Source organism: Lolium perenne, chromosome 6 (assembly GCF_019359855.2).
Source record: "Lolium perenne isolate Kyuss_39 chromosome 6, Kyuss_2.0, whole genome shotgun sequence".
In the NCBI taxonomy this organism is placed as follows: Eukaryota; Viridiplantae; Streptophyta; class Magnoliopsida; order Poales; family Poaceae; genus Lolium; species Lolium perenne.
In genome coordinates, this window is record NC_067249.2 from 247,389,879 (window position 1) to 247,411,959 (window position 22,081).

Below are 22,081 nucleotides of genomic sequence, written 5' to 3' on the forward strand. Positions count from 1 at the left end.
TACCCTCCCCATTTATCCTGTCCATTTAAAATATCATTCCCCACATCCACTGGGTATTTTTTTTGACGGGGGAATGGAAATTCCATTAACCAACGTGCTCAGCTAATTCGCTGGCCACCAAGTCTGATACACACGCATTGAGAAGCCTATCGCCGATAGCTCATGACTATTCAGTGCTTGCACCAATGTCTGCGAGTCAGATTCGAACACGACCCTATGAAGTCCTAGTGCTGCTGCCCCTTCTGTTGCTGCAACACATCCACTGGGTATTGGGTATGAGCGTATAAATGTACGTACATTGTAAAAGCTGTGGTTGCACCACATGACCTGGCACGGCAGACGCTCTGCCCATTGCCGGCCCTTTGCTGGGCACAACCGAGCAGAGCGGTGCTCTGCCCATTCGGACCGATCGATCCTGGTCAGCTGGTTTCAGAATTCTAATTCAGCATGAAATATTTTGGAACAGAGGTAGTACAAACTTGCATAACAACTTGGAAAAAGAACTACTGCAATAGTAATAACAAGATCAAAAACTTACAGTTCACAAGAATCAGAGATGAAACAATATTTTCTCTTGCAAGCGGACCATCTATCTCAATAATATAGCACCGACTTGTACCATTTTATCGAGATTGTCTCTACTACTAAGTGAAACAGGAACTAGATGAAGGCCCCTAGAAGTAGCTGCTTCAGTGCCCCCATTTTACCGGTGAAGCCAACCTACACAATCGAACAAATGAAAGACCAAATACTACTAAGAAAATGCATTCAATAAATTATTCTAGCAATAAGAACAAATTTGATTGCACTTACTGGGAGTGCATAGACAACTCTTCTTGATTCAAAATTGGTGAAGATGCTTCATTATCTAATCCATCTCCTCTTGGCTTTTTACACTCAACTGTTCCAAATAGATGAATGGAGTGAGTAAGATCACTAAAGCAAATTTAAAACAAGATGGAGTAGCAGCAACAAACAAAAAATTGAATACGTGGGTATAATCCAGTAAGGCAGCAACTAAAGCAAGATAAGGGCAATAGAACTGAAAACTTGGTGAATGACATTCAACATTCTCAGCTCGTATCCATGCACACACACTAGTCCCAAATCTAATCTTTATAAAAGAAAACAATCTGTACTAGACGGTGTACCTGGTATGTCTTCTCTTAGCCAATCCTGTGTACACATCAGGGCTTCAGCAATCCTGTGTACTAGTTCTATGCCCTGGCTTGAATAAGGGTTGCAGCCTATTGATGAATTGCCTTATGTAATAATGTTCACACATCATAAATGCATAGATATGACATGTAATCATCCTAGCAAAATCTTCACGACATTGTTGTTGGTCAAACGGTGGAATTTCTGATTTTGGAGTACCATGCTTCCCTTTTCTTGATATCTTAAGTTGAGGACATGAATGTTCAACATGATAATTCAAATGACTTGTTCCAGATCTCTTACCAGCTACTAGTTCTGCACCACAGTGTATGCATATTGCTTTAGTAGAACCATCAATTACTTAAAGTTTAAAATCCTTCCGAACTTTTGATCTAGGATTCCTAATACCAAGGAGACTTTGTGCACTAACACCCTCTTCTAATTCAGTTGATTCCGTAGCACTATCAACGTGAAAAATGTAAATTAGCATGGAACTAAACCACTTATGAATTAATACAATTATACAAATCATGTTCAAAGCTATGGAGAGGAAAGAAAAATACATAACTACAAGATATGCATACATGACATAGTATGTTCACAGCTTGTGTCACAGCTTGTGCACTGCACATCTTCTTTTAGGAAGAAATTGATATACTTACAAGCTCAGTCAGTTCCCGTATGCGATTACAGACCCAAGAAATCCCAAGAACATCAACGCAGAGCACACTGAATCAAAAACAGGTGTCCAGGCCAGAGCTCTCACTCACCACTAATCAATTTTGAAGATATGCTTGTTCTAACAAAATATATATAGGAGGGGAGCTTTCATCGGTTATCAAAAGTAGCTTGCTTCATCACACCACTTATGTAAAGGTCTCAAGCAAAGACGAGTTTCCACACATATGAGTAAATCAATCTAATATTGCTATGTCTTTGATCTAATAATCCATTTCTTCAGTTTAAATTAGACACTGCAGGTCTGACTGCCCGTGATTTTATTGTTGCCGAGCAGCAGCTCGTGGTGCTGGCGAATCATGAGCTCCTCGGCCACGTCGAGAGCCTGGACCTTGCCGCGGACGTCGGCGACGCTGCACTCCGGCATCTTGTCGATGGCGTTGAAGACAACCCCGAACGGCCACCGGGGCAAGCAAGCTCAAGAAGATGCCTGAAGGTGGATTTGACCACCGGGGCACTGCCGGCCCTTCAGGCTCCTCCCCTCTATCCTAGGAAGGCGACGATGCCGGAGGAAGAAGGCGATGGTGCAGGAGGAAGAAGGCGACGCGGCGTGAAGGAGGCGGCGGCGCGGAGGGAGGCGTTAGAGAGGAGGCGGCGCAGGAGGAAGAAACGTACCTGGACAGTCGACCGCTTGCCGCCGCCCCTGTTGTCTGGTCGCCGCCGGTCGCCTGCGGAGGAGGTCTAGGTATCTATCGCCTGCGGGGATGGGAATTGAACAACACGGGGATTACCCGCAATTACCCTCACAGCTGGTGGATATTCCCCGTACCCTCCCCGTTGGTGATAGGTAAAAAAATCTCTTCCCATACCCTACCCTTTACATCTGGATATGGATATGGGGAACGGGTTTGGATTAAAAACGGCAGATTTACGCACCACTTGGTCACCGGGAAACTGAATGAAGCATCTCGTCTCGATCCTATCAGCAGTAATTCTTTTCTATGCGTGATGAGAAGCGTCTTTTCCACTTTATAAGGGTATAACGCATCCATGAGAGCACAGCTGACAGAGCTAAAAGGCAGTAAAACAGAAAGAAAAAATCCATTGATGGTGGTTTGGCTGTACAAAGTACATAATATATTTGTTTTGTCAAGGAGGGAAGTCGCAGGGACAAACATGGAAGGGGCAACCTAATTTGGAAATAGCAGAGGCATTAGGATAAACTACCCAAGGAGGGGCACCAGCAGCACGAACAACAACATCGGAAGAGGGAACCTTTCAGCGATAGCACAGTCTGCCTATCATATATTAACGAAAAAAAGTACATACAAGTAATAAGGTCTAAGAGTTGGATGCCAAATAATTCTACAGCCGCACAAAACAGTTCCTGGGAAATATCTAAGCCCTAAGCTCAATGCAACCAGCAGAAAGACGGCAATTGTTTACCTGCAACCAACCTGTTAACCCACACATTCAGGAGATATGTTGACAAATAAGAAATAACAACACATGGGGAAATGATTTTTTACACTTGCGCAATATTGTTTGGCATAAATGTAAATATAGTTCAGTAAAGCTTAACTTTTGAGCTAGTCGTATGCATTATGATATAAGGTAGCCATAGCCAATTTATCCACGTTCTTCTATACCAGCATTCACATCACACGAAGGATTCAGAAAAGATATACACCAATCAAATATGTATGGCAAGAAAGATGCAAGGAATGCTCCAATGATCAGAAAATAAAATCAAACGGATGGACAGATAAATAAAGATAACCAAAAAGCAGTAGAAGTATCACAACATTTTAAGTGTGGCATTCATAATAAAAACACACAGCAAAATTAATAAGTTCTCAGCTTAATTAGCAAAACACGTAGAAAATGTATAAACCATTTCTTGATTTTCGAATATGTTTATTTACCTCTGGTTACCTAGGTTGACCGTAATCCTGAGGCACCAGCCTTGCCAGATGCTTCTAAAATGATCTTAAGATTTGTGACGGCATGATGTCAGTCCGACCATGTCCTGTAAAATCAAGAACATAAGCATTACTAGGCGCATACAGGACAAGCAGCCATAAAAATGGGTGTGGATTTTGTGAAGGACAAGAAGCAAAAGGGAAGTGTCCCTCACAATGTTTAGGTAATGTATTAACAGCCATTCCAGTGATAGATGCAGCTAGTTCATGAGATAGATTCTAGTGATAGACGCAGTATTACAAAGAACCATTCCACATCTAGAGGAGGATAAGTCATGATTATCACTCCAAAATATATCTAAAGGCACCAAAAGTATCATCAGAATAAGCAGTAGAGCATTTGTAAAATTGGAGTACCCAGATAAAGAAATGACAAAGGAAAATAGGGAAAAGGCTAAACCATTGTAAGGCATACCGATGAAAGAAATGACAAAGTATCTTGCTCTGCTACCAAACGAAGATAGAAACAAGAAGGTATAGCAGAGCATGTTCCAGGGAATCAATTAATTGGTAAGGCATGAAGAAACCAGAGGAGCACCTCACCCAAGATACAACACATTAAATTCAGTTTTGTTCGGAAGCCTTATGGGCGCCGACAGCCACATGATCTAATCCAAACTACCGCAGTACGCCTCCTCCCCTTTGCCTGAAAGGAGCATGTTGTGTGAATCAAGGATCTGAACCTGGCAGCAAAGTAATGTAAACAAAAAATTATTAGAGAAATTATTTTGGGTTTATATGCTGCAAAACCTATACACTAACATAATGCATAACTTCAAATGCATTTTCTGGCACAGTATAATTTATGCGCTATGATATTTGCTTGTCTCTGTTGGCGAAGATTTTCTTTTATCCATTATTTCACAAATTATCCTACCAAGAAGAGTAAAACAAATTACAGTAAGCAGCAAATAAATGAGTGGCTAATCTAATAGACAATCAAGAATTTAACTAAGCTCTTGCACGAATTTTATAATATATTGGAACAGTGGGTAATTTAATTGGCAATATGAAATGTGGAATAGAAATGGACTGCATCCAATCTTAATTCTGTTGGATAATATCTTGCCATACATGAATAGCCCATAGACAGTGGTTTAGTCACATATGGGACTATATAACCCTATGCTCCTTATTACTTGAGCAATTTTGTTTCTAAGTTTCTATATCAATTATTGATCATAAGTTCCATATGGGCTTATATAACGCAACGGAGCAAACTCCGGAATTTGGTCACATTACCAATTTGGTAAAAATATTGCAAAGATAATCTCAACATATCGAAATTGTTACTTGAGTTATTTTGTTTCTAAGTTGTTATATAAATTATTGTGTACTCCCTCTGTTCATAAATATAAGATGTTTTAGACACGTCATAGTGAATTAGAAACACACCATAGTGAGTTCTACATACTAAAAGTAGACTAAATACATACCAAAATAGATGAATGTACTAAAAGCTAAAACGGTCTTATATTAATGAACGGAGGGAGTACATATCAAATGACAGAGAAAGTGCATAATACACAGACGGACCTAAGAAGTGCAAGTTATATTAGTAAGGCTAGATTTGATACTTTTGAGAGCATCCATGATGGACTTCCTTAGGCAATTCATATATCCTATGAGTAGATGGCAAAATTAAGCACCCACAGGGTGGAGCTGAAAAATCATTAGTACATGATCATACTTTCCAAATATATTTCCAACTCTACACGGCATATGTAAGATTGGGGAAAGAATTAAATCCTCAAATCTATAGAAAACAGAAGGGGGAAAAAGAGAAAACGTCAGGTAATATAGCTTGTACTTCTAGCGTCACCAGCTCAAATCTATTAAAAATAGAAAGAAAAGGGGGGAAACTGAGTAAAGCAGAGATAATATAACCTGAACTTCTAGCGTTGCCAGTGCTGTGAACTCCTCTTTGTGGTAATGCTTAGTACTGGGCTGGTGCGAAGAGGCCAAGAGGATGTAGGGCACAAATTTGCTCCGTAGTTCCTCACAACAACAATCATCCCTATTTCTTTCAAACAACCATCGGTACAGCTGTTCCTTCACTGCATGAATATCACAGAAATTGATCTTACAGGTACGAGAAGCTAGTTCAATTACATCATGGTCATATTTTGAAAGCTCAGAAGATTAAAAGTTCGAGAAGAGGCTGGATTAGACCATGACCTTTTTAGACCAATCTGCACCAGCGATGGACCACATGGAGATGGGATGCAGTGCGGCAGAGGATCGGGAAGAAATTATATTCCACAGCCTGTGGGAGAGTACAACCTTTCATGGGATGAAGTGGAGACTACTATAGCACGCTGCAATGCAGAAAACACAGCACACTTAACATCAGGTTTTGATCACGATGGCATGCCAGCCTAACTTCATTGGGTGGGTATGGGGCTGCCAACTGTGAGCGGGAAAGAAACATCACAAGACCTGATTCTGTAAGACATCTGTGTTCAGAAAGAATTGCACATTCAACAGGCACTGGACCAACATGTGCCAAATACTGACACTACAAAGTTCAGAATAATGGAGCAAGCTAAACTCTGTGGCTGAACAATTCATAACATTGTGTAACCACGAACACATGGACGAATTCGTAATTCCAGGTCTGGAGATGAACGAATGAACAATTCATAGCACTGAGCCAGTGAAGCAGATATGACTGAAATTTGGGGGTTCAGAACCTTACCAGAATCAAGGGAACTGCAGAAGAATGTCCATTCTCCAAACAGCAGGATAGAGCCATGCATTGAATTGCTGCCATTTAAAAAAATTGACCAGCAACATCAAAACTCCCATATCAAGACACCGAAAGGCACGAACTGTACAGCCAGATCAACTCAGGCACAACAGATTTGCAAATTCTGCAACCATCCAAGTGTCACGATACAAGATCCTGAATATTACAAGGATCTAGAAGCATGCTGGGACTTGGCAATCTCGCTCAGAACTGCACCAACAACCGCAGCTTGCTCAAGACATTCAGACTTATTCAAAGCATCTAAAAGACTGATGCATGTCGTCACATTGACTCTACATCCCCTTTGACGAGCTTCTTCAAATACGTGATAAGCCTCTGTTGCTCTGTTTGCATTGCTCATACCCTCTATGAGAGCATTGAAACATGCAGAGTCAGGGACTCCACCATTGGTTTTGAACCTCTCAAAGAGGCTGCAAGCATCTGTTATGTTCCCTACCTTTGCAAGCCCAGAGATCATGGTTGTGTAAGTGACGACATTTGGGGTCAAACCCTGTTTCTGCATATCTTGCCAGAATACAAAAGCCTTATTGTACTTCTGTACCCGGCAAAGGCCATTTATAAGAATGCTGTATGTATAAGTGTTTGGTTGACATTTCATTTCCTTCATTGACTGGAAACAAATAAGGGCCTCATTGATTTCTTCAGCTTTCACCAAAGCATCTATGAGACAATTCCATGTATAAAAATTTGGAGTCAGACCCTTCTTCATCATCTCTTCTAAAATTAAATAAGCTTCATCTATCCTACCAACCTTCCCAAAACCATCTATGAGAGAACTGTATAAAACAACATTCAATTCTATTCCTTTCGATTTTGCTTCCTCAAAAAGCATGTAAGCCTCATCTAACCTATCAATCTTGGCCAGACCATCAACAATCGATCCATATGTAGCAACTGTAGGAGATACATGTTTTAGCTTCATCTCCTCAAGAACTTCATAGGCCTTGTCTACCTTTCCAGATTTGCATAATCCATCAATAACAGCATTGTAAGCTCGAGCATCAAGAGCAAAGCCTTGTTGAGTCATTGCCTGAAAAATATTGGATGTTTCTCTAGCCTGGCCAGCTTTCGTGAGCCCATGAATCAAAATGGAATAACTTCGGACATCAGGAAGAAATCCATAACTCTTGATGTCCTCAAAAATTGCTCTTCCCCTTTCAACCTCACCCACTTTGAAAACACAATCCATATATGTATTAATTAGGGTGAGATCAGGATGGCATCCTCGACGGACCATCTCTTTGAAAATCTTGTGCCCATCTTCTTTCCTTCCATGCATGAAAAAGTTCCTGATCAAGGAGGTATATACGACAGGATTAGCATTGTGGCCTGCATCCAACATTTTCTCAAATAGCCTATAGGCCTCATCAATCTTTCCCTTCTTTCCAAGGCCATCCATAAGGGAACAGTACGTCACAGAATCAGGATTGCAACCTCTCTGACTCGCACTTTCAAATATCTTATGGGCCTCCTCAAGCTGCTTTGCCTTGCACAGCCTATCCACCATTATATTAACTGTCAACAAGTTAGGAAACAGACCAGCTAGCTCCATCTCATCACGTATCTTATATGCCTCATTAACCCTCCCAGCCATGCACAGCATATCAATAACGATGTTATAAGTCGAGGTATTTGGCTTCGCATCCTTCTTCATGATGTCAAGCAAGCTCAGTGCCTCATCAACCTTCCTCTTCTTGCCGAGGCAAGTGAGAATTGAATTAAATGACACGACAGACGGGATACATCCCCTCTCCCTCAACTGCTCAAGCAGCCTGTAAGCATCATCAAACCGGGCAGCTGACCCATATCCCATGATCATAGTGTTATAAGCGTAAGCACAAGGCACATCCCTTTCCACCTCCATCTGCCCAAATAACTCCTCGGCCTCACCTAGCCTCCCTGCCTTGCAAAGCACCCAAATCATGCTCGTGTACGATACATCATCTGGCCGGAGACCCTGTGCTCTCAGCTCATGAAAGAACTTCCAGGCCACGTCCACATTCCCAGCCTTCCCAAAACAATCAATGCACACATTGTACAAGACAATATCCGGCTCAAGGCAGCTCCCCTTCACCTCGTCGACCAGCGTCAATGCGACATCCATCCGCCCCTCGCGTGCCAGGGCGCGCACCAATGTCGTGAAAAGAGGCACGCCTACCTCATAGCCGACCTCCTGCATCTGCCGCAGCAGCTCCAGCGCACGCTCGGGCTGCCGTGCATCCGCCAGCGCCCCAATCAGCACGGTGTAGGCTGAGAAGGCCGGGCGGAACTTGAGCCGCCGCATGGCCCCGATTGCACGGAAGGCGTCCTCCAGGCGGCGGGAGCGGACGAGGGTGGCGACAAGAGCCGCGCAGGCAGGATTTGGGAGGCCGTAGCCTAGGAGGGACATCTCTTCGAGGACTTTCTCTAGAGCCGCCGGGTCGTAGGAGAGGAATGGGAGCACGGCGTTGTAGGCGTCGGGGGGAAGAGGTTGGGGAGAGGAGGCGGAGGAGGCTAGGAGGAAGAAGGGACCGGCGAGGGAAGGGTTCCTGAGGGAGCGGAGGACGGGTACCACGACATCGGGGACGGAGGCGGTGGAGAGAGTGGAGGAGACGGCCTGGACGAGGTCGGGTGTCCAGGCAGGGGCGGCGGAGAGGAGGCGGAGGAGCTCGGCGGTGACTGTGGTGGGTGTCTGCGGGGGTGGTGGGTTGGTGGAGAGGTTGCGGCCTGTCCGGAGAAACGTGCGGGCGGCGAGGAGGAGGTGGCTGCGAGTCGCCGGCGTACGCAGCGCCGCCGCCGCCGCCATGAGGATAGTCAGGTAGGAGTGGTAAAACCCTAGCAGAGCAGCAGGGTACAAAATGCTCGCTTGCTGATTCTGCTAAGAATGGCCACTATACCAAAAACCAAAGTTCCAAAATACCACTCAAAAAACCAAATCTGCTAAAATACCATTACATTCTAATTTTTCATGCCAAAATACCACTACTATACACTAATTGGGACTAACACCCCCACCAAAAGACTTGTATGCCAATACAAGTTATGGTACACCATAACTCTCTCATTTATTCATTTTTGAACAAGATTTCAGCATCATTTTGACAAGGTTTTAATAGTTTAGCAAGGCACACTCGAAGTAGGGATATCCATGTGAGGCTGAGTAGGGACCAGACAGGGCGGCTGCCCACGTTGTGGATGTTGTTGGGTAGGGCATTGACCACCTTGTCGAGGACGACCAGGGTAAGGCGCAAGAGTTGTACCGCGTAGGGTGGATGTATGCGCCGACATGCGAGCGGGGAGGCTAGCTGTGGCGGGGGCAGAGCAGAAATCTAGCGCATCAGCATGTTGCATCTAGGAGCGAGCAGGGTTGGAGACAGACACGACGGCGGAAAAACGGATGGTCGACATTGAACGCAGCATCATAAGCGGGACAATTGATGAGATGGAGAGGGATGAGCCAATGTCGGGAAAGAGGGGCTTGCTATTGTTTGGAGTGCTTCCATGGCTATAAGAAGATAAAGGGGATGAGGCAATTCAGGTATAACCAAAAAAACTGACAAGTACAAGTGGTATTTGGGAATCAAAAAACTAAACGGTTGTGCTATTTTGGCAATGTTGATTTTTTAGTGGTATTTTATAACTCTTGGTTTTCATTAGTAGTATTGTGGCTATTCTCTCTTTTGCTAACGGCTTAGAGCATCCCAACGGTTCCCAAAGGCCGCCCAAATCGAAATCCCTTCCTCACAATTGACCGCTGGTGACAACGCGACTTCAATTCCCTTTTTGAGAGACATGCATTCTCCTTTCTCTTTCTGGCATGTTTCTCATCGTCGTTAAAGACTAGCCACAATGACTCAATAAAAGTATCATAAGTAGTATCATGCATACCATGTTGGCAAAAATTGGCACAACAATTAATAAGGAGATAAGAGTGATACTGGTAGATAATCATTTCTATGGGTGCGCGGGCACCACTGCTAGGTTCTCGCCACCGCTTGGTTCCCATCTTTTCCTGGTCTATGGGCGCTTAATTTTCTTATAACAAGATCAGTTACTTCTTGAAATATCATATTACCGGGGCACTTGGGTTGGCTAGAGCTCTGAAGCCCAGTTAAACATTGCTTTCTTATGTCAGTTTTATGAAATCATTTCTACTACTTAAAATGGACCGCATAATGCCATATTTATTTCTAATTTGTCGGGGCTGCTTCCTAAGAGCCTATCAAAATCCATGTATGTCTCTTTTTTGGTTGGGTGCTTCCGGTCCATCCGCTTTGGACTGGGAGAAGCTCATGGGTAAGTCTGTGTATTCCAGATATCATATATAGTACGTCCAAAGACTGACCATGGATACTTCTCATAGTTTGTTGGAGCAATTTCATTGTTTGTTGAGCTCTTGAGGATGAGAACCACCCTGTGGTTGGGTGGTTAGGAGGGCAGTGACATCCCCAGCCTATCAGTGTTTAAATCCTAAGTTTGGCATTTTAATGTCTTATAAGTTATAATTGACGGAATATTCTTCTTGGGGAGGCGACGTTTCCGTTGACAGCGAGACGCCTTTGTGGTGACTTCGTTAATCTCAAAACCCGTCAGATGAAGTTTCTTTGACTCAATCTCTCGAAGATGATCATAGGGGTAGGTTGTGCGTCTGTGCGTTCATAGGAGTGAGTGCATGAACATATGTGTGAACATCTTCGTTTGTAGGTAATTTCTCGCAAGACATGATATACTTGTCACTCTTTTATTATTGCTGATCACTATAATCTCTTCTAAAAAGGTTTCTTCTAAAAAGGTTGATCATGTTGTTGAAAGCCTTGACAATACAGGCAAAGCATGAAAAACCTGCTGCCCAGTCTCTCCTTTGGTCCCATGCAACCTTGACGCAGCCTTTATACATGGCGTTGGTTTTTACTATGTTTTACAACATATTCGAAGGCCCAGTGAGATAAATTGTACATATTTTGTTCATGGACTGATTCACTTATGTCACTTCATTTCCAGGTGGTTGGCTGTTGATATCACCCCTATATTTTGGCACAACCAATAAGCTTCTTGCAAATTGTTAATCAACAGAAGACAACAATCCGCCTGACCACTGTTCCTAAGAAACCATAACCTATGTCGAAATGGAGGCACACGACGACCACAAGGAGGAGACTCGTGTGTTGGTCGCCCCGTGCACGGTACGTGTACTTAGCAAACACAAAAATAAGAAACCATAACCTATTAAAACAAGATAAAACTCCATATTGAGTGATGTTGGTGAAAAGAACATGAACAACTGAATAACTTGTAAAGCATAAGTGTTGGTGTCAGTTTCTATTCACCAAGGCATTTTTAGCGTCCCCGTTGAAGAGGAAGAAAACCCATGTACCCTCTCCTCTAAACTGTACCTACTAAACTTTCATGGTTTTGCCACGTTGAAGATCGTCTTGTAATTACCTGGGTCTACGCATGGTTATTCCTTTTGGTGATTTCGCCCTTTGTAAACCGTATGAAATCCTTCATTAGTGATGGTTTGATATAACGGGATATACATGTGGTAGAGAGGACTGACTATTGTGATGGAGGCCTTATTATTTAATTTTAGATGCCAGGATAAGCATTGGTTCTGCAACAGTTTGGAATGTGTGTACCTCTACAGAGAGAGAAAAACGTTGAAAAGACCCGTATCGGAAAAAGGGGTAATATTTTTCCCACCACTTACAGAAAAGTTAAAGGTTTGATCTATTTGAAGAATTTTGAGAGAAGATCTATTTGGAGCCTGTGCTCTCAGATAAAACTAAGTAAGTTTCTCTTAACCTTTTAGACGTTGTGTGAACGAGGCGGCATAAATATCCAGCTACATATGTGTGCATAGTATATCATGTGTGTATAAGGCTGTATTCTTTGACTTTGACTAATAGCCCTAGTCATTTACTAAGTTAGTCTGCTCCAATTATATCCAAAGCCATTACATGGTACAAAAGTATAGATTATTTGTGATGTCACGTCCTTATTTTTTTGGTAATATCTTTGTTGTCCATTACCAACCGAATGGACCTATCACACAAGTTAATGCCATTTGCCTCAACGTAAATATATAGTTTTGGTGGCCATTTGAATAACAAGATGCTGAAGACCTGAAGTATAGCGTGCTAACCTTACTTTTTTTTTCTGACAAGTTCCATAAGTTGACTTTTCAGAAAAATTAACAAGTACTATAAGTTTTTTTCCACAATCATGAACAAAGTTAACATTGAGACCATAAAAAATAGACCATAAAAAAGTTAACATTGACTTTTCGGAAAAATTATACACCTTATTTTCAGAAAGGAAGCTTCTGGGAAAGGAACGTTGAGGGGATAGGATACCGATAAGGTGACCGAGCTCAACCCAGGCTCAGACTGTCATAGATTTGTCGACAGTGTGTTGGGTTTTACAAAAGCTAGGATGACCTACGGGTCAAAACATGAGAGATCAAATGTGAAATGCAACAAAATGCAAATAAAGATATTATAAATCTTTTCTTGGAGCTGTTTTTTTTGGTGGTGCGGGAATCTTAGATGGGTATTTTTTTTTGGGTGTTAATACAGCGACTTTTTTTATCTATGTACTACCACAAGCTTTATTACAATATAAGCTTTTATCAGTTCTGTTGATGGAGGGTTGAGGACGGTGGCTCGTCTTCGGCTTGTGCTAGTATTTGTAACTGCCGTTAGGTGGTTCAAGTAATCTATTTGTAAGTTTCTATTACTCCTACTTCTTATTGATCGCCGGAATTCCAGAACAAGCAGTAGCACTGTCTTGTGCGAGGAGGAAGCATCCTATTCCAGGGAGGAAGCATCAAAATTCTGAAGCCTCTCGTGTCCCGTCCCGGTCTGTCCTTCCGTCGTTTGAAATTGGGAGCAAACCACCTCACCAATCCGCACAATCCTTGTACCGGAAAAGGTCCTCCCAACTCCCAAAGCTTCCGAGCACTTCACACCGACCGCCGCCGCCCCCCTCGATGGCCGCCGCGCCGGAGGAGCGCCTCGACGTGCTCACCGCCGCCGGCGACAAGACCGGCGTCTCCAAGCCCAGGCACGCCCCGATTCGATCGCCACTACCTTTCGATTCGGTCGGCCCCCCCCCCCCCGTAACTCCTTCCGCCGCCGCCGCTGCTCTCCCTGCCTGCAGGTCGGAGGTGCACAGGGACGGCGACTACCACCGGGCGGTGCACGTGTGGATCTACAGCGAGAGCACCGGGGAGCTGCTGCTGCAGCGCCGCGCCGACTGCAAGGACTCGTGGCCCGGCAAGTGGGACATCTCCAGCGCCGGCCACGTCTCCGCGGGGGACTCCTCCCTCTCCTCCGCACGGTGAGCGAGCCGCAGTCTCTGAATACTGTGACACGGTTACTGCACGGGGAATCTTACTGCTGCTAGAAATAGCCAACTTACGGACGGATGGTTGCACATGTCACGCAGTGTTTGTGATATTGCCTCCGTGAGGCCATTAAGCCAATTAAACTAGCGTTCTATGCTAAGACGCTAAAATAACCCTGGTATTGAGATGGCGGGTTCTAATCTGCTCTGACTTGGATCACCAGGAGGGAGCTTCATGAAGAACTAGGCATCAAGCTTCCGGTGGACGCTTTTGAGCTGCTATTTGTATTTCTTGAGAAATGGTTAGTATGTATGCATTATTATTCAGTACCTTCTTGCAACCTGGAGGCATCATGCTCATCAATTTAAGATGGTAATTCCGTTTAAAAAAATTAAGATGGTACTATAGCATCTCCTGATTCTGATCATAACTGCAGTGGATCTAGTACCAGTTCAAATTGGCACGAATATCCTAGGAGCTGCTAATTTTTTGTCTCATCACATTAATTGTGTTACACGGAAATCTCACAGCATCACACCTGCATCGTGGAGACGTTAGAAAATGATATTGTCCGATTCTCTGACTCTTTTGTTGCAGTGTTACCAACAATGGGACTTTCTTCAACAACGAGTACAGCGATGTTTACCTTGTGACTACTCTATCTCCAATTCCACTCGAGGCCTTCACTCTGCAAGTGAGAATCCAGTCCTTTTAATGCTCACTCCACACTGTAGTCAAGATCAATAACTTTATGCATTAGAAGAAATTGTATACTATATGTACCTATGTGTCACTGCTCCACTACTTGTAAGCAAAGGTTTTCAAGCAAGTAGTGATGCTGCCATGAAAGAAAAAACAGTTTATAAAATGATGAAAAAAGCTTTTGGTATTGCCAATATTTAACTACCTGTTGTTTGTTGTCTTTCTTTCACCGCGTGCACGTTCTCTTGTTATTTTTAAAATTGACTGTAAAATACTTAACTTGCAGGAGAGTGAAGTATCTGCAGTTAAGTATATGCACTGTGATGAGTACAAGAACTACCTTGCAACAGAAAATGGAGAATATGTGCCTTATGATTTGAAAGGGCAATACGGCCAACTATTCAGTATTATTGAAAAAAGGTAAGCACTAAAAGCAGCCTAACTCATTTTCTGCTCATTGTTCTATCAATTTGTGGGCTTTCATTGTTTATGGGCTAGTTCTATCCATTTTTGGAAAAGTTGGAATGCAATTTGTGTGATAGGTCAAATTTTACTATTGCAACATGCTTCCGATTAACAAAGAAACAGTTTAGTGCGGATGGCAATTAAATCCAGTCCAGAAACCCATTTTACTTCCATGTTTAGGTTTTAAGGCCGTAGTAGAGAAGCTGGAATGATGAATTTGGAGTCATAAGATTTTTAAGCCAAGGCTAGGTTCTTAAATTTGGAGCCTACATTTTCAACTCATCAGTTGGCGATTAAAAGTTGCAAAATGTGACGTAATAGTGTTTACCTTGTATGGAAAGTTGTTTCTTAACTTCTGGGAGCAATTTGAGGATTTGATCACCCAAGTGGCACTCTGACATCTGTTGAATGAGCTTTGCCTGAAAGAAGTCATATAATGGGGCTATCCTGTTTGGCACCTTGGCCACTCTAACCAAGCTGCCACTTGTCAAATAAGGCCTAACACTATGTTTCAAGCAATATGTGCTCCTTGGCTCCCTGTTAGCTAGTCACTATACTTGGAACTTGGAAGAATAATGTCTTTTTTATTCGTATCTTGCCAACTGCCATTTTGAAGTAATCCAATAGATTATAACCCTCTAGTGTTCCCTGTTGCACTATATTTTAATGGAAAGTATTTTTCTTTAACCTTTCATGTCATGTTTTTAGGTATAAAGATAATATGGAGTCCCGGAGTTTAACCTTACAAAAGCAAATTAGTCGTTATGCTCCCATCCATTTGGAACCAGAGGCAAGTCTATATTTCAGTTATCACATACCTTTGGCCATTCATTTCATTAGCATGCAACTATTTTTTCTGTCAGATGATTATACTTGTGTAGTTGGTGATCCTGTATGGTTGGTATAGGGAATTATAATATTACATAAGGAATTATAAAAAAGCTTCATGTACTCAGTTACACACAACAACTAGATATGACTGCCTGAATCTGTACTGAAATATCACATTTTACGCATTGAATGGATGTCTGACTGATGACACCACACTATCGTAGAGTCGTAGGTTAAAGAAAAGTTTTCTTATTTCCACTTTGTGATTACAAAAGAAATTTGATATTATTCTCATTTCTCATTGGTGGTCTGCTGGTAGGAAGGTGTGACATGCTTTGTCAAGTGTCAGTCAGTGGATGGCATTTACCAGTTCTTCCTCACCTTTTTTTTGAACTAGTCCAGTAACTTAGTTACTAGGGTTTCAGTCTTTCAGGTGATAAGGACACTGCCCATTTTATTAAAAGTGTGCATAAATAGTCTAACAATTTAAGTATGCGACGACAAAAGTTTCAGATATAGTTTTAAGCCCATTAACATAGTCGCAAAAGTCAGTACTTTTTGTGTTCCTGAAATACGTAATGCCAGTAATAAATTGTGCATATCGAAATTTTCTTGCTTAATATAAATATGGCAGTCATCATATTCCTATGCATGAAGATGATACTATTTACTTTGGTAAGTGGGAAGGAAATTATTATATAACTGCAAAGGCTTATCTTACAGATACTTGACCTTTTGTTTATATATTTTGACAGTTGACTACTCTATCTGAAGGCGACAGGGAAGCCTTGGGATATATTCTTAAAGCATCAATAGTTATCGATGACATATTTTATGAGCAGGTTAATTCTTTCCTAAAATATTGTTCCAGATTTAGCTCTAATTCTTGCTGATTCGTTCTGTCAAATATAGCTAGTAATGGTAGTTTATCTTAAGACGCTCATCATTTTTGCACTGTGTAGTTCATAGATAAACTTGTTGTAGCTAATTTCTTCATCCTCTTACTTTTTTATGTTCACAAGTAGGTATGGAATAGCAACCGGATGCTAAGAGATTGGCTGAAAGCACGTTCTGGCTCCTCCTCCTTTGATAACTTGAAGTGGGCATATTATTCTATTAATAAAAGTCCATGGTAATGTCTTGTTCTTCAATCAATCTTCTTTTGGTTGATTGGAACATCTTAACATGTTTTTCATGGAAAGTTTCTTCAGTTGTGTTGACTATTAAGTTTTCTTTTGTTGTTTATTATCTTCATGCTGTTTAGTGGTATGTCATCTTGATTTAGAGTTAAGACTTGTGACTTATGCCCATGGTGTGTACATGCCTTGGTGTTTCATATTGATGTATATATTTAAGCATGTAATATGAATGTGTTCTAGTTTGTTTCTATTGGTTATCTACCATTTTACCTAACAGAGTTAAACATTATTGTCTAGAGGAATGCATACTTCCTCACTCCTCAAGTTTGTTCATCGATGATCTATTAGAGCGTGGTAAATTTTATTTTCTCCATGCTGCCATCATCAATTATTTGTGCTTGTCTTCACTTTTCTCATTCCTACCTGATAGATCTGTATAATCACATCTTTTCTTGTTTGTATCCCCTTATTAAACAAACATATGATTTCATGCACTGGTTGATCCATAATTAGTATGTTTATTTGAAACATATACTTTTTAAATTGGATTTATGTATAAATATTTTGTATTTCTTAGCGTGTTGATAGTTCTTATCATTTTTTCCATGACAGGTCCGGCCTTGATGAAAATAAGCCTTTTCTATCCACCGCAGATTCGGCTGTGAATTTGCTCACAGATGCCACAAAGCCCATTTCAGGATGGAAGGGGGTTGAGTATCGTGCAGCATTTCCTCAAGATAAGCCTGGTGGTGCGAACTTCTACCCTCCTGATATGAACAAAATGGTAGAATCGCATTTAGTCACCTTTTGACTTCACAGTTCTTAAAATATCCTGTAGATTATTTTTCATGTGTATACTGCAAACTTCAGTGTACTTTCTGCTTATGCTAGCTGTACATTTGATGTGTTCTTAATTCTGTGCTAACTAAGATTGGACCAATCCGCACATTTTTGTATGGTTGTAGGAGTTTGAATTATGGAAAAGTGGACTACCTGACCAGGAACAAAAAGACGCGACTGGATTCTTTACTGTTATTAAACGACCTGACGCTTTATTGCCATCAGCGCTATCATCGTCAAAAGGATCAGATCAAACCAATAATTCAGATGATCTTTATGTTGTTCCATACTCGAAGGAGTATAAATCGTCCCTTGAGAAAGCTGCTGAACTTCTTTGTAAAGCATCAGAGTGTTCTGACTCTCCAAGGTAAGCTAGTAAATCTAACATCTCTTAGTACTTAAAGCTTTAGTTTGTTTGTGTGGACTTATTTGTGTTATCTTGTTGTAGCCTGAAGAATTTGCTTAGAACCAAGGCAAATGCTTTTCTTTCAAACGATTACTATGAATCTGACATAGCTTGGATGGAACTGGTTGGTATTCTAGTTCTCAGTTTTGTTAGTTCATTCATTTCCCTTTAAGTGAATATAGCTTTTAACTTTGTTGGAGGAAAATAGGTTACACTTATTAATTCTAGCATTAAGATTTTGTTTATAATTTCATTTATATCTAGCTGATATCACCTCTATAATTGACATTCCTGTAATGTTGCCAGGACTCCAACATAGACATCACCATTGGCCCGTATGAGACATACGAAGATGGCCTTTTTAGTTATAAGGTATTTTCTCCTGGACCCTTCTCCCACCTGTTTTTGGCATCTATTTGATCTGGTCTAGAATTGAAGGAGCACTAAACACCAGATGTAATATTGAAGTTTTTGTTTATGAAATGGATACTCTTCAAGTTTGTTTTTTTACTGGTGGTAATTACTAATAACTCACTATTTCAAAGGCAACCTTTGAAGCATTTATTGGGATACGAGACGACATTGCAACTTCTCAACTCAAACTCTTTGGTGATCAACTTGAGGTAATTCTGATTGATTTTTGTAAGGACAATATTAAGTTTTTATTTACATCAAATTCTATCCGAGTTTAGGATTTGGAGAAAAATCTTCCAATGGACAATATTTACAAATCAGACAACGTATCTGCTGCTCCAATTCGCGTGATGAATCTTCTTTACAACTCCGGGGTATGTTTCTGATTTGATGCTGCTTTTGACATTCTCTTGGTTCTTGCTGCCTAGAGAGCCTAGTTCAATCACTATTTGATATATTTTTTTATCATGACTGTCCTAGTTGAATGTTGCAATTATGTTTGGATGAAATTATTAGTACAGAAAGGTTTTGTAGATTTGTAGACAAAGAAAAATAATCTGGTCTTCTCTTCCCATTCTGCTTGATTGACAAACAATTGATGAACCTTAAATCCTTCAATCCCTGATAGAAGTAAGCAATTCCACTTAAGTGGCGAAACACTAGGACTTCATGAAATGAGTGTTTCCTTTTCTTTGTAGCTTGAATGTTTTCCTTACTACTGTCTCAATAGCCTGGTTGTTTAATGCCGGAGATGTATGTAATCTTGCCCAAATTTTATTACTGTGTCAACAACCATTGGCTAGCCCATTCTTGAGAGATCTTTAGTATTTCCATCCCCTTTTCTGGAGAGACTTGGTAGGCTGAGAGTCAGGAACTGTCGATCTACTGCAAATGATATGATATGTCAATTTCGTATCCTTAGCCAACAGCTTCATGATGAACTAAACGAGGACTGCTCTTGCAGGATGTGAAAGGTCCTCAAACCATCGCCTTCAATTTGCCAAATGATGAGCGGATTGTGAACGAGCGTGGAACTTCAATGGTTATGCTTAAGAACATTTCAGAAGCCAAGTATGACTTTTAATTGAGTTTTTTTTTTACAGATTTTGCAGCCTGTTTGGTTCAAAGCTTTCCTCCGCTGACAATTTATGTACTTATCAGTTCATAGTGGCAACTGGCAACGGAAGTAAGGGAGTTCATTCCATCATTGACAATTCAAGTTTCTTTATTATTCAGGTTTAAGCTTATCGTGAAGCCTATAGCCGATGCCTGCATCAGAGAGGAGCAGAAGGATTATGTTGATTTTGAGCCTTATTATACACATATAGTTTGCCATGAGTGCTGCCACGGAATTGGACCTCATTCCATAATCCTTCCAAGTGGTAAAAAGTCTACAGTTAGATTGGTATGTATGCAAAAAAAAATAAAATCAAGAAATACTTGCATGAGATTCAGTGCTATGACAGAAAAAGAATACAATGATATCTGGGGTCACTAATTGACTCTCGTTGCCTTGATGAATGTACAGGAACTTCAGGAGTTTCATTCAGCGTTGGAGGAGGCAAAAGCTGATATAGTTGGTCTGTGGGCACTGAATTTTCTTATTAATAAGGTCAGTTACTTCACCAATTATGAGAGTATCATGGTACTTGTGTTATCCCAGAGTTCTGGGGCCCAAACGTAGACATTCAAATCATTTTCATCCAATATTTTTTACCGCTTGAAATGGATAACATAATACTTCATTTGCTTCTGTTCTATCAGGGGTTACTTCCTAAGAGCCTATCAAAATCCATGTATGTCTCTTTTCTGGCTGGATGCTTCCGGTCAATTCGCTTCGGACTGGAAGAAGCCCATGGGTAAGTGTATCTTCCCTGCTAGCAAACTACCCAGAAACTCAGCATGAATACTTCTCATGGTTCGTTGAGCCCTGATGGTAGTTTAAATGTTATTATGTGAATGTAGAAAGGGGCAGGCGTTACAATTTAACTGGATGTATGAGAAAGGAGCATTTATCTTGCATCCTGATGGGAAATTCTCGGTTGATTTTACAAAGGTAGTTTTGTTAAAACGACTAATTCCATTGCTATCTGATTTCACGAAAATGTAGTATAATTTAACTTATAGTTCCTTTGTTATTACTGCTCATTTTTGTCTGCGTTTGTGGAAGGTTGAGGATGCTGTTGAGAGCCTCAGCAGAGAGATCCTGACAATACAGGCAAAGGGTGACAAGCCTGCTGCCCAGGCTCTCCTTCAGTCCCGTGCAACTATGACGCAGCCCTTGCGTGTGGCATTGGAGAAAATTGAACACATGCAGGTACTAATCAAGTTTTACTGTGTCTCTAAGCAAATTCTAGTGCTCAATTATCTCTCCATTACTTCTCGCTGGATGTCTGACTGGAAGTTTTTCCTCGTATGTTAAGTAACATGAACTTATTACCTTTTGTATGTTCATTTCCAGGTGCCTGTTGATATCGCCCCTATATTTGGCACGGCCAATAAGTTGCTTGCAAACATTTAATCACCAGAGGACAGCAATCCAGCAAGTTTTCTGACTCCCAGTGTAATCCGAAAAAACAAATTGTTGAAACAGGATAAAGCTCCATGCTGAGCGACACGAAAAAAAAGTAGAGGAATAATGAATGACTTCAAATGATCACTGTTAGCGTCACTGTCTGTGTGCTGTGTTTTTAGAGAGGCGTTCAGTGTAATCTTTGAACATATTTCCTAGGGAAATAAGAATAGAGAATTGTGTCAGACTGCTGCTGAACCCCTGTTATTTTGCCACGCTAAAGGTCATCTTGTGCTTATGTGGCTCTACACATTCTTGTTCTTTTCAGTGAATATGTTGTCCTACCCAAAATAGGATGCATGTGATTTTTGCTCAAAGTCAAACTTCTTAAAGTTTGACCAACTATATAGAAAAAGATGTTAACATTTATAATCTCAAACCCATGTTGTTAGAACAGTCGTCAAATATACTTTCATATTGTGTGATTTGGTATTGTAGATGTTTATGTTTTTTCTATATATAGTTTGTCAAGCTTCAAAAAGTTTGACAAAAAACTACTCCCTCCGATTCATATTAATTGACTTCAATATGGATGTATCTAGACACATTTTGGGATGGAGGGAGTATATGTTGCAAATATGTACCTCTTTGCAGCTCCATGTTACAACAGTTTGGAGGCGTGTCAGAGACAAGACTGCAACTGCCAAGATCCTAAACAGTTTTGAGTTCTGACATGCATTTGGGAGTCATATTGTAACCTTTTTTTTTTCCTGAGAGCCCCCTATAACTTTTAACAATTACTTGATGAAAGCTTTTTTGGCCTACAGCTGTTGAACGTGTGAAACGGGGAGCTGATTGTA

General features: G+C 41.2%; 2 protein-coding genes across 18 annotated transcripts; one reads left to right on the forward strand and one right to left on the reverse strand.

The window, feature by feature from the left end:
• Nucleotides 1-479: 479 nt before the first annotated feature.
• LOC127305588 (uncharacterized) lies at nt 480-9,445 on the reverse strand. Of its 16 annotated transcripts, none has more exons than XM_051336069.1 (7): nt 6,517-9,445; nt 5,997-6,136; nt 5,706-5,875; nt 4,362-4,501; nt 1,152-3,865; nt 814-901; nt 480-720 (listed from the first exon to the last, which is right to left on the reverse strand). In XM_051336069.1, exon 1 carries the CDS (start codon nt 9,371-9,373, stop codon nt 6,731-6,733), a length of 2,643 nt encoding a protein of 880 aa, XP_051192029.1. In that variant the 5' UTR covers nt 9,374-9,445; the 3' UTR covers nt 480-720; nt 814-901; nt 1,152-3,865; nt 4,362-4,501; nt 5,706-5,875; nt 5,997-6,136; nt 6,517-6,730. The 16 variants fall into 16 exon arrangements, with proteins under 16 accessions (XP_051192029.1, XP_051192032.1, XP_051192031.1 ...); XM_051336072.1 differs by having other exon boundaries at nt 5,997-6,435; XM_051336071.1 differs by having other exon boundaries at nt 6,258-9,445.
• Nucleotides 9,446-13,389: 3,944 nt separating this feature from the next.
• Nucleotides 13,390-21,529, forward strand: LOC127305587 (nudix hydrolase 3). Of its 2 annotated transcripts, none has more exons than XM_051336066.2 (21): nt 13,390-13,629; nt 13,726-13,905; nt 14,136-14,213; nt 14,510-14,606; nt 14,901-15,034; nt 15,788-15,869; nt 16,666-16,752; nt 16,936-17,042; nt 17,662-17,833; nt 18,015-18,256; nt 18,338-18,419; nt 18,602-18,667; nt 18,841-18,918; nt 18,988-19,083; nt 19,674-19,780; nt 19,946-20,114; nt 20,238-20,321; nt 20,474-20,568; nt 20,675-20,765; nt 20,880-21,026; nt 21,171-21,529. In XM_051336066.2, exons 1-21 carry the CDS (start codon nt 13,556-13,558, stop codon nt 21,228-21,230), a joined length of 2,328 nt encoding a protein of 775 aa, XP_051192026.1. In that variant the 5' UTR covers nt 13,390-13,555; the 3' UTR covers nt 21,231-21,529. The 2 variants fall into 2 exon arrangements, with proteins under 2 accessions (XP_051192026.1, XP_071677316.1); XM_071821215.1 differs by having other exon boundaries at nt 14,510-14,600; nt 14,895-15,034.
• Nucleotides 21,530-22,081: the final 552 nt, after the last annotated feature.